The sequence below is a fragment of the Sorex fumeus genome, unplaced genomic scaffold (assembly GCF_029834395.1).
Source record: "Sorex fumeus unplaced genomic scaffold, SorFum_2.1 ptg000009l, whole genome shotgun sequence".
In the NCBI taxonomy this organism is placed as follows: domain Eukaryota; kingdom Metazoa; phylum Chordata; class Mammalia; order Eulipotyphla; family Soricidae; genus Sorex; species Sorex fumeus.
The window spans coordinates 13,884,145-13,895,604 of record NW_026606066.1 but is presented as its reverse complement, the minus strand read 5'-3'; the positions used below and the strand labels follow the sequence as shown (position 1 = coordinate 13,895,604).

General features: G+C 46.8%; 1 protein-coding gene across 1 annotated transcript; it reads right to left on the bottom strand.

Annotated features, from left to right (window-relative positions):
- Window positions 1-2,025: 2,025 nt before the first annotated feature.
- TBR1 (T-box brain transcription factor 1) lies at window positions 2,026-10,367 on the bottom strand. The gene is made up of 6 exons (XM_056110216.1): window positions 9,513-10,367; window positions 8,740-8,894; window positions 8,216-8,337; window positions 7,458-7,616; window positions 6,304-6,365; window positions 2,026-3,127 (listed from the first exon to the last, which is right to left on the bottom strand). The coding sequence occupies exons 1-6, from the start codon at window positions 10,202-10,204 to the stop codon at window positions 2,269-2,271; spliced, it is 2,049 nt and encodes a 682-aa protein (XP_055966191.1). The 5' UTR covers window positions 10,205-10,367; the 3' UTR covers window positions 2,026-2,268.
- Between the last annotated feature and the right edge of the window lie 1,093 nt (window positions 10,368-11,460).

Here is an 11,460-nt window from a genome sequence, read left to right as displayed (position 1 = left end):
ATTGACAGATTCGCCACTCGCCTCCAAGGCCTTGTATTTAAAGACCGGATTTTTCGACATCTGCCTAAAGCTGCGGTCAACAGCCTATTTTGACATGCATTTAAATGACGCCGACTCTTGCCCAAAGCCTTCTGCCTTGCTTTCTGAAATTGAAAGAAATCCCTAACTTATTAAAGACTCCGTATCTGCTCACATTATTTCTAACCGAGAGAATCAGAGAGAAAAGATGGGGAAGTGCATATATTTTCTTGAAGGTAAAAGAGAGAGAGCACAACAAAGTGAAACAACTCTTAGGGAACTAAGTAATTGTAAATCACAAGGAAAACGTAACCAGTGATAGTTCTTTCAAACAAACTTAAGAAGAAAATGTGAGGAAGTTCCATTAAACAGACTACCCTATACTGCAGTGGAAACCCACTATTCTTCCTTAATCCTCAAAAGTCACCTATAATAAATTAGTTTCAAACTGTAAACTGCTTTCAAACACCATAGTGTTTTACCAGATTTATTTTACTTGTTATACACAGACAATACAAACGAGCAAAAAACAAAACGTTTCTCAATGGAGTGTGTACTTGTATAAATTATTCAGTTCACAGACAAAACAAAACAAATATAAAAATCACAACAGTAGATTTACAGAAGAGCCAAAATATACACACGTTTAGACCCTGAATTCCTATTAGGAAAAAATCCCCCCATGGATTGGATTCTAGATTGAATATTGTGTATGATGCATATTTCACATTAATTTTTAAATACAAAAAAATTATAGGTTTGCTACACAACATTAGAAATCCTACTAATCTATTTCCAGGGGGTTGAATGCTTCTTATCAAATATAACAAGACTTAGAATGGGAAAATAACCAGTCTTACTTGCATTAATGCTAAGTGTTTTCCCAAGGAAGTCAAATTTCAGCTGTTTCTAGGTGGCAGGGAAATCATTTTCAAAACTAAAATGCAGTAAAATATACAACTCACACAATTCATCTTCACTAGACTACACTATAGTTACCAACAATTCAGTCATCTATATCATTAGTAGAATATTCATTACAAAGATTTACAGCATATAAAGTAGAAGGGGGGGGACTGAAAAGATATTCAGAAACAGTTTGTCAGCATATTTGGCACCTGCACAGACCAGTAATGAATTTGGCACTTTGGGGAAAAACAAATAAGGCAAAATAATATTGCTGATGTCGAGCTATTCTATTCAGAAGGAGGGGGAGGTGAGAGGGACATACAACTCTAGTTAACTTGGCTTTGCAGGCATCATGCCACTAATCGGCTTGCCTATGAAGAGACACCTATCTTTTACAGGTGTTTGGTCGGATTCTCCTTAGCTATTTGTGCACATTAGGGCACAGAGTAATTATTTCATGCAACGGATTGTGAAGTGAGAAACCCATCATTATCTATCAAGTATTTCACGTTTTCAGAGCCTCTTCGAATGTTAATTATCTCACAAGGAAATTTTCGAGGAGTGGGGGGCGAGGAAAAGGCAAAGAGAAATAAGAAGAGAAATGAATGAAAAGGTTAAGCATGAACTGGTTTTGTGCCTTGACGATGAGAATAAAAACTAGCCATTCATTACAGTAAATTAACACTATATACAATCATTTCACAGGCTTTGTTCCACTAAGATTATTAACATCCCTACCATCCATCCATCCATCCACTCGGGGATAAGAAAGGACGCGCTGGGTGGGTCCAGGTTCTAGAGTCAACATCCTATGGTTAATGGGGAGGCCGAGGCTTGGCGGGTCGGGATCTCTGCGGCCTGACCAGACTGCTCAGGTCTCCTAAAGGGGAAGAGTTTTCATTAGAGAGAGGGGGGGGAGGAAAAGAGGGGAGAGGGGAGAGGGGAGAGAGAGAGAGAGAGAGAGAGAGAGAGAGAGAGAGAGAGAGAGAGAGAGAGAGAGAGAGAGAGAGAGAGAGAAGGAGGAGGAGGACGGTAGGGTGAGAGAAAAGGGGGAAGGAGAGAGTTTAGGAGTGTTAACGTCACTGAAGGAGAGTGAGCAGTAGGAAAACCAAAAAGGTTGGAGGTCGGTGCGCTAACTGCAGAAACTGCTGTGCAAAAAAAAAAAAAAAAAAAAAGTTAAGATCACACTTGGAGACCTTGTCCTTGGTCGCTGCAGACGGTAATCGAGGGTCAGATCAAATGTAGGGGGGTTGCGCAAGGCGGGGTGTGGGGAGGAGGAGCTGGGGCTGGCTGGGGGTCCCGGGCGCGGTGGGGCGCGGGGCCGGGGAGGCCCGGGCCGGCCTAGCTGTGCGAGTAGAAGCCGTAGTAGCCGCCTATGTCCTTGGCGCAGTTCTTCTCGCAGTCCCGCTGGGCCAGCACCTCGCTCTTGAGCGGGGACGAGCTCTCGGACACAGGCGTGTCGGCGGGCGAGATCCGCCTCCTCTTGGCCTGCTCGTAAATTCCCGAGTCGCTCGAGTCGATGGACTTGATGGACGAGGGCGTCTCGATCCAGCTGGAGTCGGACAGGTCCTTGGGCTTGGCGTCCTCGGCGGCGCCGGGCGGCAAGGGCGAGCGCTCGGCGGCCAGGCCTTCGGCCTCCTCGCCCAGGTAGGGGTTGGCCCCGGCCATGCGCGCGGCGGCCGCGGCGCTGTTGGGCCAGCAGGGCAGCACCGAGCCCGACTTGGCGCCGCAGTACTGCGGGGGGCTGCGCGCGCCCCAGCCCGACGGGTCGGCGTAGTAGCCCAGAGGACGGCCCGTGCAGCCGGCGGCCTGCAGCGGCAGCGCCTTCACGCCCGCCGCCGCGTACGACAGCAGCGTGGCCGCGTTGCCCGCGAAGTCTGTGGCCGTGTCGTAGGCCGAGGCGGCGAAGTCCAGCCGGTTGTTGGCCGGCGTCACAAACCAGCGCTGCGGCGACGGCGCGCCCGGGTCCTCGGCCTGCTGCGGAGACAGCAGCCCGTTGGTGTGCGGCACGCTGCGGTCCGTGCCCGGCCCGGGGCCCGCGCCCGCGCCCGGGTGGAAGCGGGCCTTGGCGTAATTGCTGACGAACTGGTCCTGCAGAAAAGAGCCGGCCATAGCGTAGCGGGCCCCGGGCACGATCTGCGAGCGCGGGGAGTCGTTAGGCGAAGGGGTCAAACGGTCCATGTCGCAGCCGGTGTAGATCCTGCGAGGGAAGGACAGAGAGAGAACCGAGGGGTGGCGCGGAGGTCCTTGGAAAAGGGGTGGGGTGGGGTGGGGTGGGGGGCGCAGAAAAGAAGGCCACCTCCACTTGTCGCCCACCCCTGCGCTCTCCACCTGCTACGTGCCGTCCAGGATGGAGGCAGACAAAAGGTCACAGTTTTTGAAGTTGACCCCAAATTGTGAAAATGGAAAGGGACAATCTGAATGTTTGAATGTGTCTGGTCATTGTACACATCAAGAAGACCTCTCTTTCTCTCTTTCTCTTCTCTCTCTCTCTCTCTCTCTCTCTCTCTCTCTCTCTCTCTCTCTCTCTCTCTCTCTCTCTCTCTCTCCTCTCTCGGCAGGACAAGAGTACAGCAGGGAATTCTCATCCCACACCTCCAGTATATGCATATGCATTAAGGTGTGCTGTGATTTGCCCAGGGACCAAGGTGGTGTTTGCCCACTGGGCCTGTCCTCTGATGAGAGTTTCTAAGCAAAAATTCTAAACAAGATACCCACTCCCCTGCTCCTCTCTTGTTTTTCAGATCGCTTCCTGCCACAGATAAACACAGGCTGGCCATCCAGGTAATCATGATCAAAGGTGGCCCCTACCTCTTCTGAGACCCTAGGGTTACTGCAGGTTGCCCCCACAGTCTTTGTCTATTGATTCTCAATGTGAGCCTTGAACTCACTTCCATTCAGGATACATACAAGAACTACTAGTTGGAAACAAAGTCATCAATCAAGAAAATTCTTTTACAAAGAAGAAAGTGTTTCTTGCACCTCTACCCAGCTTCTGATCTGATGCTTTACAGATAAAATACACTCAGACAAGCAAACAAAAAGAGCCTTTGGGACAAATGATGACACTCAAGACATTAATATCTTCCAAGCAATCTCATTAACTAACCTTTAAATAAGTTGACTATGTGCCAGGCAAGCACTATTGCCTGGGACTGAACTGAACTCACAGTAATTTATTAAACCATTTCAATAAGCCTCCAAAGTAGGAAGCGTTATTATCCCACTTTACAGATGAAATAATTGAGGCAAAGAGAAGTTCAAGAAGCCTTATCACAGACAGTACTTGTGTTATCAAGAATTACCTCTACTAAAATAATCAAAGAGTAACTCCAGGCCCTAGGCCTAGAAAAATCCCATTAGATTTGAGAGGAAATCAGAGCTGGATCAAGATTGGTAGAAGTGTTTTCTCATACACATAAGCACATGCCTTCCTTTTTATTTAACTCACACATAATGTTTCAATCTTTAATCAACAGACTGTTTTGAAAGAGAGCCTCAGTCTTGTCAGACCTTAATCCTTTGGGGAGGAGATTCCCTGGTGAGTGGCCAAGCAACTCCCTAGTCCCCCTGAACTCTCATTGCTCTGTTTCTCCAAAAGTGAGCCAGACCCAAATAACCCAAATAAAGGGGGGAAGGGGGGGTACCATAAGTCATTCTTTTTTCTATGTATGCCCTAAAACCTAGAGTACAATTTATATATGCAAAAAAGCCTTTTATATTATATACATGTACTTTTATAGCTTATTTATGCACATATACAGTGATTTAAGAATCAAAGGGAATTGCTTTTCTTAGGGAAGTTAGCCAGAGGAGGGGCAGGTGAGGGTTACGTTGCAGCTGCTCAGGTCCATCTGCTTACTGTACAAAATTTCCCTCCTGAAATTTAATTCCAGTATCAATAAGAAAAGAAGAGGGAAGCAGGAAGGGAACATAATCAACAAGGAGCAAATATCTTCTCTGTTTACCACCACAATCTTTTAAAAAGAAAAATAGCAGTCTGCAAAAGATACAGTTTAGATGCCCATCCAGATCCCAACCCACTTGGGATTACCAAATTAATTTGTGCAAAATAAAATGCTTTGGAACAGATGTTCACAACAGAATTAAAAGCTCAAAATCTACAAGACCCCCTAGTATTGAGACCAATATCTCTGGTCTCCTGGGCCACACACTTTTTGCTGTGCCGGGTCCACATTTTTAAATTGTGAGGAATGGGGAAGCCAAGTTCTTATTCTGGAAAATCATATTGATGAAGCTTGCTTCCTTTGAACTATTTTTAAGGTATGCACACGATGCCTATAGACTGTAATGTCAATGTCTCTCTTTTTCCTTTTTGTTGTAAAAGCATCAGGAGGAGAAGCTGGTATCTACCTGGAGATGGAATAGAAGGGGCCACTTGTCTCTTCACAAATGTAATCAAATTCTGGTCAAAGAGCTTCAACTTTGTAGCTCTATGTCAGACACTTAATGAAAACTCTGAGAGTAAAACATCCTCCTTTTTTTGTGGTGAGAAGAGAGGTGGGGAATCCCTGCAATCTAGATTTAGATTTTTGCCATATCATACTATCTGAATTCTTAAACATTATACCTGGACCTTAAGCAAGAATGCTAGGACATGTCCAGAAGGCATTCAGTTTACACCTATTGTTGCCTTCAAATGATTGAAAAGAAATGGAGATAAGAAAGATAGGTAAGATTAGCCTGGAGCAAAAGGAACCAACACTTTAATTAAAATATATACCTCAGCTTTTTTAAAGGAAAAAAACCTTTTCTCTGAAGCTTATAAAATAATATTTAGCAACAGCAGCTGTGTCTTTCCCAAAGCCTAAAAGGACTGTAACAGCAGCTCTGTTCATGAACTTGCCTGTGGTGGGTGCACATTGTTATTCAGTCCATGGTAAACTTGCAAAGGAAAAGCTATTACACAAAACTTGGAAATGGGTAAATAAAAGTCACATTTGCCAAGGAGACTGTAACAACTGCCAGAGCCACATGCACTTTCAGGCAGAATCGGGCGGTTTCAGACATAGACAATCTGAGCTGAGCATCTGCAGCGACATGTAACAACTCCTGCACCCAGGAAACCGGGGCACTTTCCCCAGTCAGCCAGCCAGCTACAGAGGCCCGCCAACAACTTTGTAATTCAAAAGAAAGCTAAATATAAGTGGAGGAAACATTTGACCTAAGTCACAGAAATACCAAATCAGAAGGTCATCACAGAGAAGGGGAACCATCCAAAAAGAAAGGAAACATCCCCAAAACAACTGCCTTCACACAATTCTTGCTTCCATAATGTCTTGTACATAACAAGCCACCTTTGACCTATCGCTCAATTCCACAACTCTTTGCAAAAAAAGGTGCAAAATTACTTACGTATCATAATTATCCCGAAATCCTTTTGCAAAGGGGTTGTGATCTATTTTCAGTTGTGTAATCTGGGAAAGAAGAAAAGATTAATATAATCTCAATTTCTTTACAGGAGTGCTGGGTATTTTATGAATATATCATCTGTAACTTTATATGGGGATTTAAGGGCCTACAATTTTATTAAATAGCAACATTTTCCTAATTGAAAAATTTGAAGGAATGGATGGAAAGGAAAAAGAATGAAGTACCATGAAAGTTATGAGGAACATGTTTACATAAATGATGGCTAAAACTAAAGTGCTACTTTACCATGTGCTCTACCTTGCTTCAAATGCACAAATTAGAATTATTATATATTACAGTTATTCACAATGCACAACCCAGACAAAAATCTTCAAGGGGAATTTGAATTATCACTATTACCTATTTTAAATGTTTTACTATATTTCAGAAGCTTGATCACTTCTGATTCATAACTGGAATATTAACTCAGAAGTTACACTATAAAAATCAGTTCTAATTACAATAAAACGTATTCATTTCTCATATTTTCGTTTGACTTTTTAAGAAAAACCATTAATTTTAGTAGTCAAAAAATATCATTAAATTGTTTTTGTGAACTTGCAAAAGCTGAAGAGGTAGGCACAGGGCTGCAGAACTTTTTTTTCTTAGCTCCCAGTAATGTGTTTTATTGTAAGTTTCACATATATGGGTTGTGCATTTTTATCACCCCCCCAAGTGATGTTTATTTTATCTATCAGTTCTAAAACAAATTTTAAGGCAATGTCAAAACTTGCCAAGAATAAAATGCACGGGAAAATCTTGTTTTCTAAAGAAAACGGTGTTACTGCTGTTTTTAAATCGGATATAAATAATTTGAGAACTAAATTAAAATTTCCAATTCTAAGTGGACCTAGGAAACCTGGGCACCTCAGTGTTGGTCCAGGGGACCCGAGACGGAGAATAAGAAGCATTTTCTCACTGACTTGGGGGTTAGGGGAGATACCCATCAGGTCCCCAGTCCTAGGACTTAAAGACGCAGCAGAACCAGCTGTTGCTGCGGTTAGTCCCCTCACTCCCGGGCGGTGCGGGATCCCTCCGGGTGCCGGGAGAAGCCGCTGCCGCCCGCCGCCGCGCGCCCAGGCCCTTGACTTCCTTACATCCGTGTTCTGGTAAGCCGTGACGGCGATGAACTGAGTCTCGGGAAAAGTGAACGTCTGCACGCGGCCGGGCTGGCTGGTGTCTTCCGTGCCGTCCTCGTTCACTTCCACCACATGCAGGCGGGGCTGGTACTTGTGCAAGGACTGTAAAACCACCATCTGTCCGGCGGAGAGAAAACGGGGCGTCGGGTGGCGCGTTAACCCGGTCGGGCATCGCGGGGCTGCGCGCGGCGGGCAGCACTGAGCGGAGCTCGCTCAGCGGCCGCGGGAACACCCGACCGGTGACAGACTCGCTGAGCAAACCAGCCCTGGTTCCTCTAGAAGCAGGGGTCGCCCAGGCCCAGGAGAAAAACGCACCCACGACCGCGCAATTCTTTGAGTTCCTGTGCTAGGCATGTTTTAAAGAAGAAACAAAGGTATTCACACCTGCAAATTCTGTGGGTTTCCTAATTGAAATAAATCAAGGTTGGGACAGTCAGGAAGTGTGGGGGGTGGGGGTTGGGCGGGGTCCAAGGAGAACACCTTTACACACTGTTTAATATGATTTTCAAGAGAGAAAATAGAGAATTTTAAATGTTTTTCATGAAGCAAAGAAACATGTATGCCGTTTCTCATGCTGATTTAAAGGGATGAACTGGATGTTAGGAAGGGGCAAGTGGTGTGTGTGTGTGTGTGTGTGTGTGTGTGTGTGTGTGTGTGTGTGTAGGGGGGTGGCTGAGAGAGTGAGAGATTGAGAAATGAGCGCTTGAGCCACTGACCTGCCCATTGTTGTTTGAAGCTCCTTTGTTGTTTGTAAGTTTTAATTTTCCAAAAGAGATTTCTTGACGCATCCAATGAGCCCCAGTGTTGGGGGAATCCGGATGCATATATACCCGGTTTCCTAGAGAAAGAAATAGGCCGTTTACATATGCCCGGGGCACTGCCCAGTCCCAACTCCTCACCACACAGCGCGCGCGCACACACACACACACACACACACGAGTGCGCGCACACACACGCAAACACACACACGCACACACCACAGCACCCCTTGTTCCACTGTGAAGCCCATTAACTGGGGCCTTTTTAGGCCGCACATTCTTCCTATTAACTAGAGATGATTAAAATAGCTTTTGCATAATCCTCCCCCTTCTCGCAGCTCAGTCTGTTCCCCTATCCCCCTCGTTTCCTTTTAGAAGTCATTGGCCGTTTTAAAAGTCGCTCGAGCCAGTCCACAAAGGCTTTAATTAATCATTCTCACCTAAATAAGTGTCAGGGAAACGTGTTAATTGGAAGGACTTGCCTTGCACATTGGTGTCCGCTTTGCCGCAAGGAACCCATTTGCCTCCTTGAAACCTCCAGTGATTGGGATCCGCCAAAATCACATCCACAAAAATATTGTAATGAGCCGTGGGATCGAGACCAGAAATGTTAAAACTTAAAAAAGGAAACATGCGCCTATTTAAATTAAAGGGGTGGGGGAGAAAACAAGGGGGAAAAAACATAAATGTTAAAGATTAAATACAAGAAGCGCGGCGCCAGATAGCAAAGCAAAACTTGTTCTCGGTAGCGTCGATGAGCGAATGTTCGCTGGTTTTGAAAAGGGGTGGTAAAGAGGCAAAGTAGGACTGAAGTCGGGGAGATCGGCGGGTGAGCTCGAGTGGGCAGTCGGCAGGAATTACTGCCCAGGTGGAGAGCGAGGTCGGCGACCCGCATCTGCACCTGTCCGTGCAGCGGGCGTGATGCGTCCCTCCCATCTCCGGCCGCCGATGCTCCCCTCTCTCGCTCTCTCCCTCTCGCTCCCTGTCTTGCCTTCCTCTGGCTACTGCCCGGTTCTCTGACCACATTTATAGAGCGGGGTTCCCCCAGCCTCAACAGCACCACGGCAGTTAGACCTTTCACATCCCCCTTTTCCCCCAAAACCAGCTCACTTCGGAACGCCCCAGAACATCTTCCACTCCATTCCCGACCCCAAATCCTCGCCGCCGCCGCCGCCGCCGCCGCCGCGGTCACAACCCGAGTGCATTAGTCCCCGGGTTGCGCCTGGAGCCGCGGCATCCCAGACTGTAGCATTACCTTCCCTGTTTGGTGATGATCATCTCCGTTTGGTGCCGGTGAAATTTCAGCCAAAGGGGCCTGTTGCACAGGTACACCTGCGCTTTGCCGGGCACTAGCCCGGGTTGTGTGGAGGAGAACTGGTAGAACGGGGCTCCTTGGTAGGAGTGGCCGTACTGCTGTGGGTAAGGGTAGCCGGCCGCGGGGTAGCCCTGCGGTGAGGAGTTGGACAGCAGGCTGTTGTAGGCTCCGTTGGTGATGACCGGGTGGTGAGCCATGTAGCGGCTGGGGCTGCCGATGGAGAAGGCGGGGTGCGCCGGTCCGTGCTGGCCGGGGTACGGGAACATGGCACTGGGAGCAGTGGCCGCAGACTGTGGCTGGCTGGACTGAGAGAGGAGGTAGCGATCTGCAGCAGAGCCATCGAAACTGTGACGAAGCTCAGAGACCCCGTCCAAGACAGGAGAGAGTTTACTTCTCTGGACGTCCCCTGGTGAGTCCTTGGAGTCAGGAAAATTGTCTGTATCTGACTGATTCGTCATCCCCCTGGTAATTTTTTTCAAAGGTGAACTTCTCTCCAGGTTGTCAGTGGTCGAGATAATGGGATGATCGTGCAAGACAAGCTCAGATCCGCCTGAATGTGGGTAGCTGCTGCTCACATTGAGAAATTTCTTGGAGAGCATGATAGAAGGAGAAAGGCAGTGCTCCAGCTGCATAGCTCTAGAACCTGAACACTCGCCCTCCTGTCCCTGGTTTTTAAAGTCCTATTTATCATAAACTAGAAATCCACAGACCCCCTCACTAGACAGAAAGCACTTCAACCAGCAAATGCTTCTCAAAGGTTTGATTTACTTTTTTTTTTCCCTGGGAGAAGAGATTGGCCAATTGACACTATGCAGCAATCAGAAAAGGCTCACTTTTGATCTCGCTGCTTGTGCAGCCGATGAAACGGCTCCTGCCATTGGTTAACTGCTGACAGTAATTTAATTAGATAGACATTAATTAGGATAATCACCTGGCTCCTGGTCGCGATGATCATGGCAAATTGAAGGGGATGATTTTATTGTTGGCTTGGGGGATGGGGAATGTGTGTTGGTTTTACGTGAGCACTGTTGTGTCACCTTTAAGCTTTGTGACCACTGCTTTAGGAAGATTCAAAGATGTGCAATTTACTAAACATTTTCCTACCTTCCCCCCCACCCCCCACCTCCCTCCTTTGGAGCTGAGGGGCGGAGGAGGGAATTCAATGATGCTAGGAGACTTTTCGGATCTGAATGAGCCAAATATTCAGTTGAATGTAACGATTTCAAGTGCAAAGTATACAAAGCGCGAGCCGGTGGCCTCTTCTCGCCCTGTAAAAGTTCCAGAGTCTGTCTTTTCCAGTTAATACAGAAAAACACAACACCTGAGCCAGTCCTTTGTGAACAGGTCCTGCGTGTCCTCCACAACCCCCCTCCCACTCCCACCAGAAAAAAAATGCACACCTTTTAGACCACATAAATAAACAAATTACTGAGGCTGAGAGTCACAGCATGAAAGTGAATGGGTGGAAAGGCATATGGGGGCAAAACACAGTAACTCACCCACCCATCCACCCACCTCAGCAAGGTTCGGTTTCTTGGTTGAGCACAGAAACAGTGACAATCTATGATCTCCTTTTTAAGTTTTGAAATAATCATAAGTTGTCAGGCTAGAGTGCCTTAATGTATTTCCAGTGAGGGTTACTAGGTCTTTACTAAATATTTTATCAGTGAGCCTGGCTGCAGATTATCAGAAGAGCATCTAACTGGGGTAGGCGCTGTGCATCCTAGCATCCCACTGCACTTCCTTCTCTCTGAGGTACTGGCTTGGCGACAGGTTCAAAAAGCCTCCCCAGGAAGAGAGGACTGAGTCCTCAGGCACATTGGGTTAGTGAAATGCAGTGATCTCGGGAGACAGAGTGGAAGTGGTGTCAACGCAGTAATCTCTACTT

What these genes read in the sequence shown, in the direction of transcription:
- TBR1 (XM_056110216.1), bottom strand. Translation starts at nt 10,204, where the DNA reads ATGCAGCTGGAGCACTGCCTTTCTCCTTCTATCATGCTCTCCAAGAAA. An exon ending in ATCATCACCAAACAGGGAAG is followed by an intron (nt 8,895 to 9,512) that starts GTAATGCTACAG and finishes TAATTTAAATAG; the next exon opens with GCGCATGTTTCCTTTTTTAA. An exon ending in CTTCAAACAACAATGGGCAG is followed by an intron (nt 7,617 to 8,215) that starts GTCAGTGGCTCA and finishes TCCGCCGGACAG; the next exon opens with ATGGTGGTTTTACAGTCCTT.